The 23867-nt window shown below is 32.2% G+C and overlaps 1 protein-coding gene across 5 annotated transcripts in view; it reads left to right on the top strand.

Annotated features, from left to right (window-relative positions):
• The window catches only part of LOC145284930 (ATP-dependent chromatin remodeler CHD8-like), a 181019-nt gene that overhangs the window by 132174 nt on the left and 24978 nt on the right, over window positions 1–23867 (top strand). For all 5 annotated transcript variants that reach the window (XM_080134026.1, XM_080134025.1, XM_080134028.1 and 2 more), the window contains 8 exons: window positions 737–1242; window positions 5806–5883; window positions 6436–6657; window positions 10924–10999; window positions 11313–11398; window positions 17177–17297; window positions 19984–20126; window positions 22290–22403. In XM_080134026.1, the coding sequence (XP_079990152.1) occupies window positions 737–1242; window positions 5806–5883; window positions 6436–6657; window positions 10924–10999; window positions 11313–11398; window positions 17177–17297; window positions 19984–20126; window positions 22290–22403 (1346 nt within the window). The remainder of the gene's footprint in view (window positions 1–736; window positions 1243–5805; window positions 5884–6435; window positions 6658–10923; window positions 11000–11312; window positions 11399–17176; window positions 17298–19983; window positions 20127–22289; window positions 22404–23867) is intronic.

Genomic DNA, 23867 nt, shown 5'->3' with positions numbered 1-23867 from the left:
CATAGTTTTCTTCATGTTAGTATTTTTATTAATTTCTAATGATTACTTTTTTCTAGCTTCATGTTTTTAATTTAAGTGAATATTAGTTGGTTTCTGTGACTAGTCTATTTTATTGTGGTCTGTTGAAAGCAAACCTAAATGTTGAGGGTGAATGGAGGGAGACTAACTGTAGGGATTCTCTGAATGCAGCAGACAAATTTGGGTAAAAATACCCTGAAAAACCCCCCAAAATGCACCCAAAATTCAATTTTTCAACTAAATATCCCATTAATAATATCCATGAATACAATTTTAATATGAGAAAAGAAAATAGATCAATTCCAAGCACATAGAATATTTTTATCTACAGAAATCAGCAATATTTTCTCATTTTATCCTGAAATCTCAATTTTTGGCAGTTTTTTTAAGGTGCTAACAGCCAAGACTTTTTTCTTTCTTTTTTTTTTTTTTTTTTTTTCAAAAATTCCTTTTGAATTCAAGACACTAATTGACACCAAAAAATAAGACTGCATTCATGAATTTAAAGATAGGCTCTATTTTCGACCTTAATACAACCTATCCTTATATACTTGTGACCCTGGGCTGCCCCTTTGACAGCTGCCGATGTGAGATGACAACACGGCCAAAACAAAAAATGAAAGAGAAGATCACAGAAACAATATTGAGGTCCATGGTAGACATCAAGTGGGGGCGACGCTGTATTACAACAAATTGATTATTTCTTTTCTTTTTCCAGGTGTATCAACAAGTTTGAAAGGTGACGATTCAGATTCAAAAGACAGTGTCCTCCGTGGTCGCGTTGGTGGCTCGTCTGAATCGGACAGTGAAATTAAATTTGGTAAAGGTCCGATGAAACACAATGGCTCAGATAGCTGTGATGAAAAATTAGATGATGTTGATGATGCAGTGTCGTTGCGCATGAAGATGAAATCCGTCAAAAGTAAAGAGAACAGCAACTATCTTTCCGACACGGAAGATGATATCCCAAAGTCTGAAATCGATGATAAAGAGAAAATCATGGATAGGAATATAAAGATGGAGGAAGACTATGACTGCAAGCTTGGACTTAACAGTATCGACAAGCAACTGTTCATGAAAAATGCAAATATGAAATTGTCAGTAAAAGATGAAGATGCTGACGATGAGGCTGAAGATGATATGAAGGGCCTAACAAAAGTGCAGGCTCAAGGAGAGAAGGCACCAATGAATGTCTTTAAAATAAATCAAGATGAAATTTTACAGGTAGGATATTTGGAAAACATCATTTTTTAAAAGAATTTTTAAAAATGAGGTTTACGCATTATTCACTCTGGGTTGTCCGTTCGGGGATAAATTGATGGTTGGAAACAGAATCTCAAATATTATGTTTTACAATTTTTGATTTTCAAAGAAAAGTTGAAACTAAAATTTGCAATATGAAGTCAAGTAATATAAAAGGTTCAGAATTTCCCGTATACTAAAAAATAAAAGTACAGAAAAATGTTCGAAATTGATCAGGTAGTTTTATTTTCATTAAAAAAATCATTTTTAAACGATTCCAAACAAAGTATGGGAAATCGTAGGCATTACAAAGTTGATCTTGCTGGTTTAAATTGTGAAATTATCTGCCCTTGTTTCTTCAAGATAGTGATGCGAGGCAGTCTCTTTTGGCTTACTCATAAAATTTTATTTTTTTAATAAAAATAAAACTAAATTTATGTGATTTTTGCAATATGATGTTTTCATTCCATCACAGATGCATACATCATCCAGATTATTTTTTGTGGGTAATTCTGGACAAGAATAGAAAAAAAAGCAGCTTTTTTCCAAAAAAAAAAGTTACTTGTTCTTGCAGACAGCTATACAAACTGCCAAATGGCCTTAAATCAAAACAAAATCATTTATTTAAAATTCCAATAAAATACATTTTTTAATCATTTTTTTTTTTTTTAATGCATTTTTATTGCTTTAAGAAGAAAAAAAAATTCATTTCATTTCTTTACATTTTAACATACTTTAATAATTTTATGAATCCAACTGATAATTACCCCTAGTGGCCCTAGATAGAATCCTGGAAGATTTTAATAATGTCTTTAGATTTCTTGAAAAATTTAACTCTTTATTGAAACGTTATTTATATTTGAATGATCTGTTAATATATCAATTACTATGACACACAACCATTGATGCTTATATAAGTAGTGTAAGGATGAGAATTCAGCAGATTGCATAAGAAAAAATGGAACAGATGATAAGCGATCAAATATATGACAAAAAATTACAATAAAGCAAAGTTTGTATAACGCGAGAAAATGAACTTTCAATAACAACTGTAGGATCATATTTTTTTCTTTCACACACACACATTTATGTATACAATTTTCAGATTTTGTAATCATACCCATATGCACTTTATTTTCTATTAATAGATTGATAGCTGCTATTTCTTCTGATGAGTTAAGGGCAGAATAGATTCATTGATTGATATAATAATTAAATGAATGATTTTTTGCTACGAAACAGGTGTTGTCAAGAATAATGCATGTAAATGTACTTAAAGGAATAAATTGTAAGATGGTCAACATCATGAAATTTGGAATATAGACTTTTGTCATTTTTTGTTATATGCTCTGTAATTACATTGAGCTTCATAAATTAAGAATTGTTATAAATATAAGTTGAAATATAATTGAATAGAACATATTTCCACAGAAATATATATAAATTTTTTGTACAGTCTAGTGTTGATTTAATGCTATCTTCCTATATTTTACTTAGGAACTGAAATTTTTTCGACATACACAAAACTCTATTGTCACATTTATCTTTCACTAAGTTTTGATGGTCAAAACATAAGTCAGGGCAAGTGTACTATATTATACACAAGCACCCCTGGCATAGTGGCTAAAGTATTTAGTAAAATTCAATTGTAAAATTACACTTTTCTCTAGGTTGAAGGTTCAAATCCTCAGTGCAGGCAACATTTAAAATACATTTGTGAATTACTTAAGATTTTTACCCAGTTATGGTTGATGAAACAAGAACAAAAATTTACTACTGTCCAATTTCTACTGTACACTCTTTAATCCTTATCCTCATGTGACCTCTTGGCCTTGATAAGTGGCAATGATATGTTAAAAAAAAAAATACTCCCTCGTGGATTGAATAAAGGATTCCGTTCGAAAATCCGTGCAGATTTCAGAGTTCGATAAGAAGATTCATGAGTTTTGCAAGTTATACATGAAGGTTGGAGGTTACATCGACCAAAACATTATGAAAATAACACTAACGATGAGAATAGTAGTTTGAAGAATTGAAATATGAATAATTAATCTAATATATAAAAGGCAAAATGTGTGTGTGTTTCTATGTCTAGCAAAAACTTTCGACAGGTGCGTCACGATGTAACAAAATCTGTGTCATTTTAAAGCTTGGTCTCTCTGACAACAAATATCGAAAAATTGACCAAAAACAGTAATTCTTTCATCTTCAACTGGGCCGTTTTCTACAAGGAGGGTTCAGTTTTTTTGTCAACATTTTTTGCAAGTCATCGTCGTCTTTCGATTAACTACCCTTAATTCCAAAGCTTGCGACTTCCGGTTTCGTAATGGCTGCATCAGCTAAGACGTTAGTTTTTTTGTTTTTTTTTTCTCCACTTTCTTTTCCTCCTTTGTGTTACGGGTTTGAACCTGCCTACTACTTTTTTTTTTTTTTTTTTTTAACACCTCTTTCCATTTGGGTTGCCCATTGTTGTTTCGATCCCTAACCCCCACCTCTCCACACCTGGGCACCACCGCTAGCAAATAAATAAGTAATAAATCCTTATCTCAAAAGAAATAAATAATAAACAAATCCCCACCTCAAAATGAAAAACAAATAAATCCTTATCTCAAAATCTACACTCTCATATAAAATTCACTTTGTGTGAGAGTTCTTTCCCCACCGGCTCAGCTGTTTCGGAGCCTATCTTTTACAAATTTCACACAATGATAATTTATATGTCTGGCAGTGTTCTTAGATATGTTTTGTACAGAGAATAATCCGATAAGTATCAAAAATAAAAAAAAAAATCCAATCTTAAAAATAGTCTTTTCTTATGAATAAAAAAAAAGAATTTTTACAGGGGAATATTTTATGTTACACAAACCAAGGGAAATAATAAAATCTTACCAAATCATTTTTTGTTTAAAAAACCGGATATATTGTCATCTGGAGATATAAGTTGGCGGTAGAGCATTCGACTGCAGTTCAAGCTCGAGTGTATCTCACCATTTTATTTGGATTTTTATCTTATCAATGAGTTCAATTTACGATCTACGCAAATCATTTCTTCATTTGCATATTTCAAAACTAAACATTAATCAGAAGTTACTTTTCCAGGGCATTGATCGTCAAGCCCAAATATCAGTTGATGTCATATTATAAACAAACACAGATGGAATTTGATGAAACACATTATCATTATTTATTTATTTATTTATTTTTTTTTTTTTTGCGAATTAATGCACCGGCAAATTTATTCCTCGTAATATATAATAATTAATAGAGGATTGATTCTATAATAATACACATACAATTTGCATAAATTCAAATATCATGTTTAAGCGTATTGTATGACTGGGAAATGCTGGGTGTCCAGCTAGTAAATAAATAAATCCTAATATCAAATAAATAATAAATAAATAAATCCTAATATCAAATAAATAATAAATAAATAAATCCTAATATCAAATAAATAATAAATAAATAAATCCTAATATCAAATAAATAATAAATAAATAAATCCTAATATCAAATAAATAATAAATAAATAAATCCTAATATCAAATAAATAATAAATAAATAAATCCTAATATCAAATAAATAATAAATAAATAAATCCTAATATCAAATAAATAATAAATAAATAAATCCTAATATCAAATAAATAATAAATAAATAAATCCTAATATCAAATAAATAATAAATAAATAAATCCTCATTCATAATAAATAGATGCTCATCTCAAAAATTCGGAAACATAATATTAAACTCAATTAATATTTGATTTATAATATATTTTTTGGTCCCACGACAAAAAAGAGGGTGGACCTGTAAATTCACCCTTGTCCATTCATCTGTTTGCACTTTTCTCAATAGCTACGCCTTGGAATTTAAAATAATTTTGCACAAACATTAAACATGATAAGAGTAAAAAAGTAACAGAACGGAATTTCCGGGAAAACTCCGGTTACCCTCTTAAGGATGCCTTTTGGGTTAAAATGACTAAAATTTACACTTTTGTGCTTAAAAGAAGTTGATGCCTTGGATTTTTATAAAACTTTCTGAAAAGTTGTAACTAACTGATTTCTATATAATTTTGTTTGTCTATACTTTGCGATAACTCCTGAGTGTGCACCAGGGGCTCTTTTAGGGCTAATAAAAACCTTCCATTTTTGGGACTATTTTACCATATTTGCTGAACTCAAATTTAAATATGTTAAGGCCTTGGGGACTTTTGGGCTAAATGGGGTGGGGGGGCAAGTGATGGACTAGTAAATTTTTTTTTTTTTTTTTTTTTTTTTTTTTTTGCATGGTGCAGAACTCAAATTTATATATGTTAAGGCCTAAAACTGCACTGTTTGTTCATTTTCACCAGGATTTGACATCTAAATGGGGAGGGGCAGGCATGCTGAACTTAGTCATTTTTTTTTAATGCTTTGTTCACTGTGCACTCACGGAGGACCATGCATGCTTCACTTATTTTTATGAAGTTGATTGTAATTTGTTATTAATAAAAGAATTTGTCTTTTTAAAACTTAATTTTTATTTATTTATTTTTTCTAGAATTCTGTCCATGCCTCTGATGATATAGACCTGGATTTGGACTATCCAGTGCAAGCTAACGATTCGTCCTGGCCCAAGGTAATTTACTGTCCTGATAACTCCTCTCCATTTCTTTCTCTTTTCCGTATAACAAACTCGTCCATTGTCAGAACACAAGTTTAACTCATCATTTATAATGAATTCATTCCCAATAGGCATTAAATAACCTCAAAAATGTTGACCTATCATTGTATTTCAGCATTAAATACCCTAAAAATTGTTGACATGGTGAACTGAAAGCTAAACTATAATTTTGGTTATGGTTAAAGCATAATTTAAACCTTTCATGTTAGAAAAAGACAGTTCTTTCTGAAACCGCTTTGTTGGACAAAATCAATATACAATTCAAAAACGTTTATGCACAAAAATTAAATCAAAACACAAAATTGTAAAACAAAAACACTACTCTTTCAAATGTTTTGCTTATGCATTTAAAAAAAAAGATTTTATATCTTAAGTTTGAAAAAAAAAAAACATTGTTTTTCATCCGAATATATAGCTGATTTAAAAAGAACAATGCAAACATTTTGAGTGCATCAAAGTTAAAACCTTGAATTCTATAATTGATTTTTTTTTTTTCCCATTTTACAGGACAAAGTTTTGTTCCAACGTCTTGAACATATTTGTTATACGATCGAGACCGGTGAATGGCCACAAATTAAAAAACTGTTCTTAGCCCAGGCGTCCGATTCCTGCAGTACTACTCCCTTGGATAGATCCACACCCAAGCCCGAATTGAGTGATATTGAGTCGGGAGAAAGTAGCTTTATGGAAGCTTCCAAGATAAAACCTGTTGCAGAATACACATCAGAGGTAAGCAACAACTTTAGACTTGTTTACTTTTCTATGATTGAAAGACAATGTCTAATATATAAAGCAAAGTCAGTCTCTTTATTTTTTCTTAGAATAATATTTTATTCTGGTTTGCCAGTTTTTCTTGGGGATTGTTGTTATATGTTAGCGATAAAATGTTATTTGATTCCTTTCAGAAAATTTGTTGTCTAGGTTAGAATTAGTTTCAAATGGTTGCCATCTTTAAAAACATTTTTTTTTAAATGTAACCCTGTTCATACAAAGTTACTTCACTCTTATGTGAACAAAAACTATTTGGAGGAGCGATAAAAACTTTAAAAAAAAAAAAAAAAAAACTAAATCAAATTACAAGAAAATATATAATTACCAGGCAATGCATGGTAGATACAGCTAGTTGGAGAATATTACTAATCAATCCCAATTTTTTGCTTCAAATTTGTATTTAGAAAATGGTGCAGTTTTTGCAAATTTCGGGCGTTTTTTTTTTTCTTTTTTTTTTTTCAAAAAATGTTTTACAGTTTGTCACTGTGCAGAGGGAGACAACTCTAGTTTACTAAGAGATTCGTTCATTTAATAAAAAAAAAAGTTTTGGTAGGTGAGTATGAGGATCGTACCCGAACCCTTGAGGCAAAGTTGGAAATGAAAGTGTGAAAAAAAACCTGCGACGTTAACCACTGGGCCACAGTGACATACAACAGAAACACGTTTGAATTTATTTAAGTATTGGCTGGTGGCCGCAATAAAAGTTAACTCTGCTGCTTCCATTTGACCTAATTAATGAGTCACGCAGTTAACTTTTGCTGTGAGGCAGCGTTTGGGTTTGTTTACCCAACTTTGACTGGCCTTTTCCCCAACAGATGTTGAAGTAGGGGAAACCAGCTCCCCGTTGTCCAGATTTAATAGCAATTGTCTGATATAAGAGGAGTTGCTTCTGGACGTTTCCTGGCGCGATGCCGAGAACACGACCCGGTTTGAATTTAGTTTCACTTTATTTATACTAAAAAGCAGGACAAACGGGACAGAGCGAAATAGCATGAATCTCATAAAAGTCAACGTAAATAAATGTAGAGGCGACCTGTGTTCCCAAATCGTAGCTATATAAACAGTTGTAAGCGATCGTAACGACTCCGGGAGCCCGAAGCCCTGAGGCAAAGTTTGAAAATAAAATCGGCCAGCCAGAATGAGTTAGTGAAAGATGTTTGAATTTATTTAAGTAAGAACCAAATTGACAGGTGCGCACCCGGAAGTCGTCGAGCGTTACGACGACGACATAGGTTTGTTAGTTATAAGCGAAGTAAAAAAAACAAAACAATGTTTTAATTGGGGGGGGGGATCAAAACATCGAAACAAAAAAAAAACTAACGTAAGGCAAACGAACAATGAAAACAGAAAAACGAATACGTGAAAAATGGCTTAAATAAGCCTGTTTCGATATTAAAATTTAAAAAATTGGTGGGTACCCGGGTGTTTTTGGGTGTGTGGTCGGGTGTGGATAAGCGAAGTAAAAAAAACCCAGAAAAACGAACGTTACATGAAAAATGGCTTAAATAACACTGGTTCAATATTTGAATTTAAAAAAAAAAAAAAAGAAAAAAAAAAAAAAAAGAAGACATCTCACACCACGATTCGAACCCAAAACGTTTAGATAATGAACCAACGCACTAATCAACTGACCTAACGCGACATACATAAAATTTGTTCAGTTTTTCAACTATTTAAAGTAAATCAGGTCATGACGTCATCTGACACATGTGTAGAACCGGTCAAGAGGGCCGTTTTTGTTGACACCCCCCACCCCCACTCCTGTCAAAAATTGTCGATTTCGGAGTGAAAAAATTAACATTTCGATATTTTTGGAGCGAAGGATGGAGCTTCAATATGATACCGAGTTTGTGCATTTTTGTTGTGTCTGTCGAAAGTTTTTAGCAGACACACAAACATACACACATTTTCGCTTTTATATATATAGATGTTAAAAACTAGATTGGTGTTATTAATATTATAAGCTTTGTTCAGAACAAAAAAAAAAAAAAAAAAACCCGCAGCCTTTTTTTAATATTTTCATCTTTGTTTTATTAAAAAGTTTTGTTTGAAAAAAAATATAATTTCCTATTGTTGCATTTGATCTCTTATTAAGTCGTAAAAATGAAGAAAAAAGTTGCCACAGCTTACAACTATCGTCGCATTTTCATTTTTTGTGATGTTAAAAACTATGTGTTGGTTAAGCTTTGCTACAGTAAAAAAGAAGTCACCACAGCTTAAAAGTTTCATTCTTGGTATTTTCTAGAAGTTGAATACTTGGTGTTAATTTGAATAGATATCACAAAACAGATGATTGTTATACTTAAAACATTGTTGTGTTTATGAATTTATCGAAGCATACAAATGGTTTGCGTGTTTTCCATAACACATCATGAATTTATGAAATCGTTGTATACATTACAACTGTAAAGTATCTCAAATTTTATAGGCTTGCAAATCACAAAGCCAAATTGTATTTCTTTAAATGTTAATCTTATTAAGGTAATTCGTATTATTGGACTGTTCTCTGACAGAAAGAAAACTAGACAGCATGTATACTCATATGCTATGAACAGTGTTAAATATATCTTGGCAAGATAATCTCACAAAGAAGCAACTTTATGGTAACCTACCTACCATATCTACTACCATCAGGGAGGGAGATCTACGATTTGCCAGAGCAAACAAGAGCTGGTGAGAAATGTATTGCTGTGGACTCCATGGCATAGGATGGCATAGATCCACATACATCTAGCAAATTGCACATGACGCTAACTGTGGTCCTGAAGATCTGAGGCAGCTGATAGAATACAGGGAAATCTGGAGAGACAGTGGTTTGGGCAAAGAGCAGATATATAGGATTGTTCTCATCTTAAGTATTATTTTCACATTCAGTTGATATAACCTATGACCTTCTTCAGATGTATCGTGTCAAACTTCAAACAGGACCCTTTATTTAATTCACTTGAGGCGTGTAAAATGTTCTCATTCCATCAACTGTGATTGTGTAGAAGTCTTAAGTAATTTGCAGTTGTATTCTGAGGATTGCACTTTTAGCCTCCAGCAGAATGTCATTTATAACTAAATTTTCTTATCTTTGTGTTAAGGTAGTTTTGTTTTTGTTTTTTTTCTATTTGAAGAATTGGTTCTTATTCATTATAATAGCGAAAATCGAAATATTGAATTTCACATAAAACCAATAATATCTACTTAATTGTTATGTCACAGTAATGAACATATCCAAAAATTATGAAAAATGCGATAAGGTAGAAAATTAATTATTAATGAAAATAGTTTTTGAAGACAATTGCAAAAATTGAGTGCAAACTGAAGATCTTTAGTCAATTTATTAAATTAATTTTTGCTAGTTGTCTTCAAAAACTGTTTTCATTAAGAATTTTTTATCTTATTTTTCATAATTTTTGGATATGTTCATTATTGCGACATGGCAATTAAGTAGATTCCCTATTTTGATTTCACTATTATAATGAATAAGAACCAAAAAATTATTTTCAAATGATGCCTTGTTGTGGCTGATTGCAAGATTTGATAGCAGCCATGAATTTATTCAGGATTTTATTTAAGAAGGATAAAATGTAATTTTATTGATTTCCTTAGAAAATTATTTGCACTTAAGAGTATCCTTTATACAAAGCTATTATTTGCATGGAGTATTGTTGTCATGTCTGGGCTGATGTATCTACCATTAGTCTCTCCCTTTTATATAGGATTCAAAATAGTGTGATAACCTATTAGAGACTATCAGCCAAGCTCTAACCTCTGTCCCATCACCACAATGTTGTATCCCTATGCCTTTTTTACAAGTACTTTAATGGAATGTGCTCTGATGAACTCATAGCACTTGTGCCCCCTCGGCATACATACTCCCAACTAACTCGACAAGTAGCAAAATCCTAGCCTGTTAAGGTATCTATATGCCAGAAAGTTTTCTACTCTAATAGTTTTTCTCTCAAACTGAACTGCTAGACTTTGGAATTCCCTTTGTTTTCTGCTTCCCTGACTATACTAACCTGCAGAAGTTTAAACATAATGTGAACAGACATCTTGCTGCTCAACTTTTTACAGTCCCATTAGACACAATCTCAAATAGTTCAAATGGCAATATGCCTTTTTTCGGAGAGAGAGAAAAGGAGTTTAAAAAAAAAAAAAAAAAATTGTTGGAATTATTTTCAAGTGGTTGCCAAATTATATCTTTTTTTTTTTTCTTTTTTTTTTTTTTTTTAGGTTGAAGGAATAAAAGTCAAGATTTGCAAAAATAAAATCTGCCTGCCAAAGAAAGAAGAAAATTCAACAAATAAAGGTAAACAAGAAAACATTCATTTGTAAAATGCTTTCGTTCAATCTGCATGTTTAACAAAGTCAATGCTGCTATTTCAAAGTTAGGTATGACCGACTGACAATGCTGCTATTTCAAAGTTAGGTATGACCGACTGACAATGCTGCTATTTCAAAGTTAGGTATGATAGAATGATGTACAGATCATCTTATAAAGATGCTTCAATGCACTTAAAATAACATTTTTTAATACAATTTGTTTTTTAAAAAAGATTTTGAAAAATGTTACAATGTTGAATCATTTCAAATTGTTCCTTAATTTTTCTTTTTCTTTTTAGCGTTAACCTTCTCTCATATCAACCCAAGTGCCTTTTCAAGTGACAATGAAAGTGTGACGGAAGCCATGAATCTATCTACATCCATGGTAAGAACTTGTAACTTTTTGTCTCATTTAGTTATCAGTAAGAAATTTCAGAGAGTCAAAATCATATCAATGCCTCTGATGGTCCTTTCAAAGTTTCTGGTTGATCTAATGGATACGATCACACACTATGGAATTTACTACACCCAGTTGAAAGTGTTTCAAATCATTTATGGACCCTAATACTGTTGCAAAACAATTTTCCCATAATCTTTGAGTAAAATAGCAACTTCTCTTCAATAAATTATGTATGATGACTGTGTATACAATAAACATTGTATAATTCAGACTTGTGCAGAATAGGTATGTTATTGCCAGCATATTCCGGGCAGGTTACGTAATTGCCAGAAGATGCTGAAACACTTAGTTAATGAAATCGTAGCTTGGTAAACAGTATTTTTAATCCACCAACAAAGGAGATATTGAACCTAGTAATTCACTCCCGTTCATCCATTCGTTTGTTTGCACTTTTCTCAATAACCAAACCTCGGATTTTCTTTTTTAATTTTGTGCGCACATTAGTCATGGTGAAAGTTGTCAGAACATATTTTCTGGGACAACTCTGGTTGCACCACTGGTGGGGCCGGTGGGGGGGGGGGCATTATAGGGGTAAAATTACCCCCAAATTGTTTCTTTCTTTGCACTTTTATCAATAACCACACCTTGGATTTTTAAAAAAAATTTGCACAAGTCCTGGTGAAAGTAAATTTTTCACTCATGGAGGGGGACCTCACCTGCTCAGCTTGTTTGTTTTATTAAATTTTTTTTTACAATATCTTTTGTTAAATTCTTAGATGAAAGCACAGAATAGTTAAAAAGAAGTCCTGTCCTCATGTTAAGAATAATATTATTTCAGCATGATGCATAAACTACTCAAGTATCTTTTTTTTCATTGAAATTACCCTACAATGACTGTTTTAATCATAATCACCCTCTCCCCCAGTTAATTTTTAACTGTTTGCTAGTGTTTTTAGCATTGGCCATTGTTTTCATATAGCATCTTAAAAATGAGCTCTTTTTTTTGTGAAAAAAATATAATCGTTTGTTCCACACCTTTCTTCGGTAAAACTTTTTTGCAAAGAAAGAAGGCATTTTCAACAGAATAATAAAATAAATCAATCAGCCAGTCAATTAACCCCTGAAATAAAAATCTGAAGGCAAAAGACGAATCTGAAATCTAAAGCATAAGCAAAGTGTAAAATTGCAAGACAAAAAATTAGGATTTGAAAAAATCAAATAATGAAACTGTATTCAACAATATTCACAATGAAGAACAAGTCATTTCATGTGTTGAAGGGATTATCATAAAATCCAAAAAGCTAATAACTGATGAAATTGTAATCCACAAGGTCCAAAAATCATCATCAATGTAATCCAATGAAAGATTGAAAAACAATGAAATCCAAAGAATCAGCTCAAAACAAAATCAAAGTCCATAGAATATAAAAATGTCCAACACATATCAATTTATAAACAAATAGATAAAGTTACTTGCCATTAAAACAAAAACATTTCTGGGCCAGTGAAAAAAATAATTAAAATAATTCAGGAATTGATTGATTGACTGGCTAATTTGTTAATAGATTTAATTTGTTATTCTGTCTGAAAATGACTTTTATTTTTTGCAAAAGGTTTCTTATATATATTTTATATATTCTCAAATTTCTGTTACTCAGTGGTGCATTTTATTCTAATATTTATCCTCTTATGAAAAGAGCATATCTTTGAAAATCCATGGATTAGCAATTTTTCATTGTTAGAATTTGATGGATCAATAAATATTGTAATTTATTCAATTTTAATTCCATCATCTATTGTTTCTATTTCTTATATATTCCATGAGACATCTGCACATCATTGGTAACCCACTCATATCTTTTGAGAAAAGAAAATCAACCCATATGTATACCATGCCAAACTCCACTCACAATTAAACACATTCTACTTGAGTGCACTGACTTTTTAACAATGAGGGATAGTTTATATAACAAAAAAAAAAACATTAAGGATCTATTTGAGAAAAACAAACAAATGTACATCATTGGATTTAAGTGACACAAGCTTGTATCACATTTACACCACTCCCTTGGCTTTAAAAAAACTATGCTCCAGTGACTAGCAGAAGCAAGATGGCCGGCAGTTATTTCAACTGCAGGTTTTATGTTGCAGTTTTCTTTATACACAAATTATCTTCACTACGGTTAAGAAGCCCTGTCTGCTCCATCGAGGAAATACTATCCCGTGCCAGATTCCAACCTGGTATTTTCTAGTTCTCGCAGTATGGTAACCCTCCAGGACATCAGAGGAGGGTTAACAAGTGTGAAGGAGAGATTTAACAATGTCATTTTTCATGGATCCTCAGAAAACCACAAAGAACAAGTATATATGACTGGTTCAAATGTGTTAGGCTTCAAAAAAAAAGGAAGAATAAGGATTAGTTTGATGAGAACAATAAGGAAATCAATAAACTACTTCAAGAAAAACACTGTCCTTATGAGAAGGTCTTTCCCCAAGATGCACAAGGTAATGCATCTGTTAAGGACTACAAGGAAAACAACCATTCTGCAGAAAGAGCTGAGATGGATGAAAAACATGGTGGTCGAACATATCATCAGAATGTCTGCTTGCCTTTAACAGAAAATACTCAAAAAAATGTTTGGACTTCTTCATCAGGTGTTTGGCCCCTCTTTATGCTCGATTGTTCCTTTTGAAGTAAAAAAAATAATGTTACTCATCAAGACTGGCAGGAACATTTCTGTAACCTCTTCTATAATCCATCTGTTGTTGATGTGATTGCATGTTTACCTCAATTAGAGATAAAGCACTGAATGAATAACTCCAACAATGGAGGCAGTGGATAAGGCTGTGACCCAAATCAAAACTGGAAAAGCACCAGCATGAACACTGGTGGAGCTCATGAAAACTTTCAGTGAGAATATGCATCAGGCAACTTTTGACCTCATTGTACAGAACTGAGTGAAACCATTCTACAAGACTGGATCAATGGAATTCTTATGCGTCTCTACAAGAGTAAAAGAGAAAAATCGGTCTATAACAATCATTGTAGAATTACCCTTCTTGAGTTTGTAAAGTTCTTGCATAAGTTTTACTTAACCAATTACAGGAGGAAATGTGCCTACTGGTGGTATCGGAAAGTCAGTGCAGCTTTAGTTCAGGAAGAGAGTGTGGACATTTTCCACTCACCAGGTACAACATGTTAAGCAACAAATATCCTTGTATTTATTTTTTTTTGTTGACCTGACAAAAGCATTTGACACGGTCAATAAGGATGCTTTGTAGAAGATGCTTAGTAAGTTTGGTTGTTATCCGTCGACATTTGTGCATATGTTTAGTGAATTGTACCGGGATATGAAAGCTCAAGTTGCATTCAATGGCTAGCTTTTTATTTATACATAAATATAAATATATATATATATATATATATATATATATATGAGTCATCACTTATCAATGCCCAGAGGCCCCTCAAGGATAAGGTTCACATTGGACTTGAGGATGACCAAATTGTAATCAATTGAAAAGCAGGGAAACGAGTTCTGCGGGCGTGCAGTTCTAAGAAAGAAGCTGTATTCATGGAATCTACATTTAGGCTTAGACACAGATAAAGAGCAGGGGAAATTGATAGTGGATTCAGCTAGACAAGTATTTTTCATTGAAGGCAACGGGGACTATAGATTGGAGCTCAGACGAGCACTTGCCATGAAAATAATGATAAAGGAGAGACAGGATCGCAATGTCTTTTCTGTGGAAAAAAGGTTGCAGAGAAGAAAAAAGAGCATCCCCCACCAGGCTATGAAGTCCATTTTGAACTCTGTCAAGGCAGTAAAGGTTTTTTCTAGCAGCTCTTGCTCGGTTGTAGCAACAGTATTCCATCCTTGGACATACTTGACTCTTAAACACGTAGAGAATTGCATTAGCAGTGATATATCTACTGGAGTGATAGAAGGATCGCACCATTTTTCCAACGACCTTGGCAATGAATTTGATGTACATGTTCCATCTCAGATCAGGAATAAAGGTCAGACCTAGAAGCTTGTCAAAACATGGAGCCTCCTCAAGACTAGAGCCATTCATTTCAGTTGATGCCAGATGGGGATCAGAGCATTGATGATGTAAAGATAGAAGTTTGGTTTTAGATGCATTGAAATTAACCAGCCACCTCTTTCCCCATTGTACCACATATTCAAGATCAAAGGAGAGAGAATCAGAGAGAACTTGGACATTTACGGTCTGTGATGTGTTATCATAGATGGTAATGTCGTCAGCATAAATGTCTACAAATGATCTTAGAATGTGATTTAGGAGATCATTGATGTAGATCAGGAAGAGAGTTGTTGACAATGGCGTTAAACAAGATATTACTTCTCCTACTCTGTTTTTCTATTTATTTTGCAGCTATTTTGGGGTGTGCATTCTCAAGTTGTGACGTAGGTGTACTATTACTCTTTAGTACCGCTGGAAAGTTTTTTAAGCTTAAGATGTTCAATGCAAAATCAATGGTGTTCTATGATTTGATTCTTTATATAGATGATGCAGTTTCTTGCTGAGAAAAACATGTAATTATGGACAATTTTTCAGAGTTTTGATGCATTCGGGTTCAAAACCAGCTTGAAGAAAACTATGGTGATGTTCCCCCCCCCCCTTGAAAGGAGTACATTCAGTCAAACATTTTGGTTAATGGTATTAGGCTTGATGTGATGAGTATCTTTGTCAGTCTTGGAAGTATTTTATCCAGAGACGGTTCATTAGATGTCAAGATATATATGCCCACATTCAAATGGAGAGGAGGGTGTAGAATAATTATGGACTCGCCATTAGCACCAAACAACGTATTTATATAGCGCATGTTTTCACAGTGCTTCTTTATGCAGCGGAAACTTGGACAATCTCCCAGAGACACATCAGAGTTTCAGAACACTTCCATCTTAAATGCTTGAGAAGAATTTTGAACATCAAATGACAAATGTACTGGACACAGAGGTGCTAGAAAAAGCACTGTTTCTAGCCTTGAATTCATTACTACTCCACAGTTGCGGATGACGGTCACCTGCCAAAACGACTCTTCTATGGAGAACTTGCAAGGGGTAAGCATCCACAACATAAGCTTAGAAAGCACTACAAGGATGGCTTCAAAAGCAGTCTGAAGAATACGGATATTAATGTCAACACCTGGGAAACGACTATGGTTGATCGTGGTGCTTGATAGGAATTGGTAAAAACTTACTGTTGTTCTCTTCATGTCAAGAGGATGTAGTGTGCAACGCTGAAAATAGGTCATAGAAAAGGAAACCTAGAGACTTTGCCGTGTGACCATGCAAATTGGATCTTTGAAATGTGTGGACGTGTTCTTTCAAAGGCAGAGTATGTAAACCATATGAAATCTCACATTGACAGACCATTGTTCCGCATCGATCTGATAGCACAATGTGTGATATCTAGTAAGGTATGCAGATTTGTATTACTACTCTAAATACGTAATTTCATATAAAACAGTAAAGTTGTACAAAATGAAACCTTAAAAAGAGTATAGAAATGTAAAAAAATATTTTAAATTTATATTTCGTCAGTTGAAAACTAATTGTTAGAATTATTACATGTCATGAGTCAGTTCTACGTGAGCGACAAATCGTGTCGATTAATCTTTTTTCTACCTTTTAGATGTCACACAGGGATTTTAAGCTTGAGGAGAGGGCATTAAATGTTGACTGCAAAATATTGTTTTTGTTTTCCATAAAAAGCTCATTCTTTTAATCTTTTCAGGTTGACTCTTTAAATTTCAAAAAGAAGCGAGGAAGAAAAAGGAAAAGTGAAATGTTATCCAGTAATCTGCAAGAGAAAATGGCTAAAAAAATGCTTTCCATTCAGAATACGGATAATCCGGGTACGTAAATCAGATGGCCGCTGTCTTGTTTGATTAAACGAGAAAGGGGCAAGTAACTCTGCGTAAATCATTTACTGAGTATATTTACTTTCCCTTTAAGAGGTTAGGCACAAGGTTAGATGTGGTTTTGAAAAGCCAGTGCATTAGGATAGGCATACTCTAAACTGTATGAAATGCTTTTACATGAGAAGGGGCAGGTAACTCTAGATAAATCATTTACTGAGATGGGAAATTATAATGGATATCAATTTAGCCAAAAAATGCAACATAATAAAATCTATTAAAATTTATCTCTAACTGCAGTGAAATGTATTGCACATATTTTATTATGGATTATGTTTGTTGATTTATTTTATTATTATTATGGTCAGTTTCTTTTCTTTTTTGTAATAATTGGAGTTGGATGAATTTGGAAATCGTCATTTTTAACATAGCCATAAGTATTGACATTGTTAATTTATTTGATGCTATCTAATATACTCCTGGTTTTCGGGCTCAGATCAAAGTTTAGTGGGGTTTTTTTTTGCTCATCATTTTTAGTCTAATGAAATTACATATATAATACAACTAAAAAACGACAACAGCTTTTAAACAAAGTTCAACTTGATTTATCAACATGATCTCCTTCCAGTATGATACACATTTCTGTAACAATTCAACTTGATTTATCAACATGATTTCCTTCCAGTATGATACACATTTCTGTAACAATTCAACTTGATTTATCAACATGATCTCCTTCCAGTATGATACACATTTCTGTAACAATTCAACTTGATTTATCAACATGATTTCCTTCCAGTATGATACACATTTCTGTAACAATTCAACTTGATTTATCAACATGATCTCCTTCCAGTATGATACACATTTCTGTAACAATTCAACTTGATTTATCAACATGATCTCCTTCCAGTATGATACACATTTCTGTAACAATTCAATGCCATTTTTGTAGGATAATTTCTATTTGCCTTAAAAATATACCTTAGTTTCCAATAACACTTTTTCATTAAAGTCAAATCTTTCCCTCCAGCATTCTTTTGAAGTCTACAGACAACCAGTAGTCGCTAGAGGTCAGATCTGTAGAATAGGGTGGGTTGTAAAGCAATTTGAGGTGCAATTCATTTTGTTTTTGGATTGACTTGTGACATGGTACATTGTCTTGGTGAAAGAACACTTTTTCGTTTGTGACCGTTTTCAACCATTTCTTCCTTCAAAATGCATCAATCATGCTATGTAGTATTCCTATTTATTTGCTTCCCCGCAAGGGCAGAGTTAGACACAGTCTGTTTTTAATATGGGAAAAATCCAGCTCCCTGAAAAGAGGTACTTTGAATAGGAACAAAAGGTGAAGTGTAGCATCAGAACAGATACTACACTGTGATCTTGGCCCGAAAGTTCTTCCTTTCTCAAGATAATCAATGAATAAACTACCTTACGCAGTTTAAAATGCAGAGGCAAAGGTGTTGCTTGATGATTGCATCTTTGATCGCTTGGGATGGCTTTCATCTGCTGCTGTCCACTCAGTGGTCTGTTGATTTGACTTTGGCAAGAATTGGTGGATCCAGTTTTCATCCATCGTCGCATTGCCAAACCAATGCCGACTCATCAAGAATTCAACAACGTATCAAAACTAATGTGCTGTTTGGATTTGCCGCAGTATTACATATCCATCTGATCAGTGCTTTCTCGTTACACTGAAGACAAGTGAGAACTGGGGAGGGGGGGCAGCACTTACGTCCACACAGCATCACACTCCTAACACAGCTGTTACATACCCTCTTTTTGGCAGTGAGAGAGATAGCTTACAATCACAGCATTTCATGGATCTTACTGCAATTGTAGATTTAAATTTGAAACTAGTTAATAAAAATTGGTCTTCTGAGATCTTTCAACCCAGATTCCTCCGAAGAGTGATAGGTTGGAGTTGGTGATCAATTTTAAAGTATGCTTGAATCTCCGTTAAAAGATCTAAAATCATAAAATAACTCTGCGTTTTTTCACTATTTTAAAATTTTATTATCAACATTTGTCTAATCTATAACATAAAGTTGGTTGCATTTTCTCACTAACCAATTTGCATTTGTTATTGCTGTACCATGTTATTCAATACACAATTATTTTTTAATATTTTCAAAGTCAGACCCAAATAGCATTTAAGCTAACAAATCAAACTGTGCTTCTGACTATTTTCACTTGTTATTGCTGTGCCATGTTGTTGGCAATAATAATATTGTATTTGACTACACTTTATTTAAATAATTACTTAGTTTGGCCTTGATGATGGCTAATATGAAACTTTTTAAATGATCACCAAGAAATAAAAATAAATTTTTAACTGAAGAATATAATAGTAGTGGTCTACCTTATCTTTAAAAATGTGCAAACAAGGATTAAATACTAAAGACTTGTTACAGAATTTTTGAGGTGAGGATGGGTAATTTATTATTCAAATTACTGTTTTCAAGAAGGTCAGAGGTTACATTGGCTGAAATGCTGTGAGCATAACATCCCAAATGAGAACAGTAGTCTGAATAATCCAAATAAAACTAAACTGATTCATCTCGTGCGAGTTCAAAGTATTATTTGAAGCAATCGTGATTTCTTCGAATTGTTTCCTGCATGAAAATCTCCTTATGTTTATTGCTAAACTTTTGTTTCCCATTTCGTTCTCTATTTCTAGATGAAAGAGTCACAATGGTCCATCAGCGGGAAGGTATTATTCTCTCAGGTGATGAAGCACCGATGAAAAAAGACCTTCTCCAATGGATGCAGAAGAATCCAGAATACAGACCTTTCATTGGTCTCACAGATGAAGACTTGGAAGTAAATTAATCTTTCTTTCATATTATTCTATGGTAATCTGGTAGCTGTCCTCAGAATTGGGTGTTTATGTAGATTAGCAATGTTTTAAACCAACACATTTCACATTTAAGGTGAAAACTGTATTATGTACTTACTTGTTATGTCGAAATTAGTATAAATTCCAAAAAAATGATCTGGTAGAAAAAATGACAAGTAAAAATAGAATTTATCAAATAAAAAAAATTTTTTTTTTTTAATTATTGAGTTTTATTGTTTCAATGTGGACGAGTTGTGCAACCAATTCAGTATGATCAACTGACTTCTTTCCTTGGCTTAAATTAAGGATCCACCATTTTTAAACACAAAATGTCAGAAAGTAATCGTGAATATTTTTTTGTTAAAAATACATCTAGCACATCTATTGGATCATTTTTCATAATTTTTGAAATTTGTACTAATAATGTAATGCCTACAAATACCTATTAATTGCTTAAAAATTATTATCTTTATCAAAATAAAACTACTTGATCAATTTGTGATTTTTTTTTAATACAATATTTTCTCTCTGTCACGAATACTGATTTTTTTTTTTTTAATATAGGAAGAATTTTGAACAAACACTAAAATCTTTTTTCTATGCATCTTTTTTCTTCCTCCTACTCTTATCTCTTCTGTTTCATCCATCTTTATTCTTGTTTATTTTTAAAATATTTTTTTCAATCATGTTTGTGCTCATTTGCCAAATTTTTGTTACATTCTATTTCTATTATGCAGCTTTTTCTTTTCACTAATCATTTGTCATTTAATTGTTCAGTTTTCAAGCATTATTTTATTAGCTGGAATGAGAAATATATTTAATAAAAAAATATTTATTGATAAAACTGATATTTTCCTAGATAGTGCAAAAAAAATTTTTTTTTAAATATAGCACCAATCCAAATGAAATAAATTAATAAATACTAATAAAGTAATATTGTGCTACATAGTTCAATACAAAAAATAAATTACATTGTAAGAGACAATTTTTAATTTACTCTTTCAGTCCAGCACCTGTTTTTTTTTTTGTTTGTTTTTTTTTAATATGGGGGACATTTTGGACAAGCACAAAATCTTCTATTCATTTTTTTTTCTTCTTACTCTTATCCCTGTCTCTCTGTTTTATTTATTTATTTTTTTTTTAAACTAGACATTTCTTATTTAATTGTCCATTTTTCAAGTATTATTTTGTTACTAGCAAGCACAGAATGAGAAATATATTTAATTAGTATTGATAAAGATATTTTTCTGGGTAGTTAAAAAAATTAGTTTTTTTTTTTTTTTTTAATATGAAACTGGCCCAAAAAATAAATTAATAAGTACTAATAAATATTCAAAAAGTAATATTGTGCTACATAGTTCAATACAAGTAATAAAATTACGTTGTAAGAAACTATCTTTAATTTACAGCTTCAGTACAGCACTTCTGACCAGACAATGTTTGTCTTTTTTGCCCTGTTTTTTTTTTTCTTCAAATGTTTTCTTTTTTTATGTAACATTACGCTGATTTTTTTTTTTTTTTTTTTGGTGAAGAACCACTGCACGTTAAAACTACTATGAGTTCCCCTCTCGCACCATTATATCAACGATCATATATTATTTATATAATAATACTCAAAAAAAAGTCTACATCAAAGGCATCAAACTTACATATTCTTGTCCAGAGTTGGCAGATTGGACTTTTTACGAATTTTTAGTTTTTCTAAACAGTTTGGCCATCAAAAAATTGTATTTGGTCTTTTTTAAAGCATAACATACAGACAAACTAAGGCAGGAACACGCTGAATATTTAGATCTTGTCTCATTTGATTAATTTTTCTCTGGACAACAAAATCTAAACCATCCAACATTCTCTTCAGACATGGCCTTTTAATTTCTTTGCGCCAAAAAAGTATTTGTTTTGGCATATGGTTTTGAGCTGAAGGCCAGATGGTTTCCTCTCTCCTCTTTAATCTTAATTTGTTTTTTTTTAAACTCTATACTTCACTAAAGATAGTCAGATATTGACTGAAATATTTGATTTATTGAAAAAAAAAATCTTTTGGTATTAAAATTGGTTTTATATTTTATGTTTATTTATATTTTTATTATTTCTGTATTCTAATTTATTATATTTACTTTTATTAAATTTTTTTTGATTTATTTTAGCCTGAAATTGAAAAACATCGAAGACGTCCTCGACTTGATCCAGCTAAACTAGATTACGATGCTTTAACTGGAGATGAGAATGTTTCCGTTGTGAATCGTGAAAATGGGAAAAAGGTCTGGAAATCTGTCTTTTCCCAGTAACAGTTTCTTTGTCCTCATTGCATCACTCTCTTCCTGCATCTTCATCCTCATCAACTGCTTCTTTTTGGCCTTTAACTTATTGCTTGTATCTTTTAAATATGAAGTCATGCTTTCTTAAAATAATAACCATTGCAGTTTATAAAAAAAAACAATTGATTGTCTTTTCAGTTGAGAATTGAGCCAAATAGAATTCCAATTGAAACTGAGTTTATGCTTAATAGCCAAGTTTTTTTTGTCTGATGAAAACTTTGATTGCAAAATGCCTGCCAATGAAATTTTATTCTCTGTCGACATTAAATTCATCATCCCTGATATTGAACTCATCTCTAACTTTTTATTGATTTTGAGATTTATTTAAACAAGTTTTGAAAGAAACTGATATTTTGAAACGATAGCTTTTTTGTTTGTTTTTTTTTCATCAGCTTTTTCCAGAAATCTAACCATTTTTCTCAATTCTTGAGCAAAAGAATAAAAGAAACCATTAATTTCTTTTTATTACCCAACTTTTGACTTTGCCATAATTGGTCGATAAAAGAAATGTCTTAAGAAAAATGGTTAGATCATTAAGATCATCGTATTTGTTAGACATGCTGGCGTGCGTTGGATACTGATGATAGCAACAAACATGAGAAAGTTGACTAAACACAAAAAAAGCAATTCTTATGAAGTGTCAGTATTTTTTTTTTCTCAATATTAGTTCCAATGAATATTTCCTGCTCACAGGTGCAATATATCTTACTACAAATAATAATTATGTTGAATTGCTGCTTTAATGCAATATTCAGCATACTTTATTATTATTATTCTTATTATGCTCTATATAATGAGTAGGGCTATGACAAGAGAATATTCTTTTCATTATTTTGACTCTCAAGTGTAGATCAGTTAATATCTTATGTTTTTAGATAGTGATGTGGTTTTCGATTAACTGCGTCGGATATATACTTGAGTCAAAACAATGATAAGAACATTCTCTTGTCACAGCCCTAGTAATGAGCACCATTTAGATAGACCTTGCCCCCCCCCAACGATATATTGACACACCGGTTCCCGTTAGATCACCAAAGTTAAGCAATGATGAACCTGGCCAGTACCAAATGAGTGACCATTTGGGAAGGTTAGGGGCTGTATGTACCACATCAAATTGTAGAAATTTCCAAGTTTGTATGTGGGGGAGATGCACCCCAGACAGTACTCCATGAAATGGTGTACCAGAATGGTGACACGAAGTTGCACCTCTTTGATCACCTAAAATGCTTTGTAGCTGGGGCTGACTCAATCCTAATGAGCAAAAAATGTATACTCATATCCGGAGTTCTGCCGACGACGACATATATTGGGTGGGGGTACAGAATTTAATTATGACTAATTAACTGGTTTTCTATCACTTAACAAAGCTAAATTGAGATTAGGAATTACAATGAAGAAAAATGAAAT

This window comes from Euprymna scolopes, chromosome 9, assembly GCF_053919585.1.
Source record: "Euprymna scolopes isolate OS-2025 chromosome 9, ASM5391958v1, whole genome shotgun sequence".
Lineage (NCBI taxonomy): Eukaryota > Metazoa > Mollusca > Cephalopoda > Sepiida > Sepiolidae > Euprymna > Euprymna scolopes.
The sequence above is the reverse complement of the archived record's forward strand: the minus strand, read 5'-3'. Positions and strand labels throughout refer to the sequence as shown.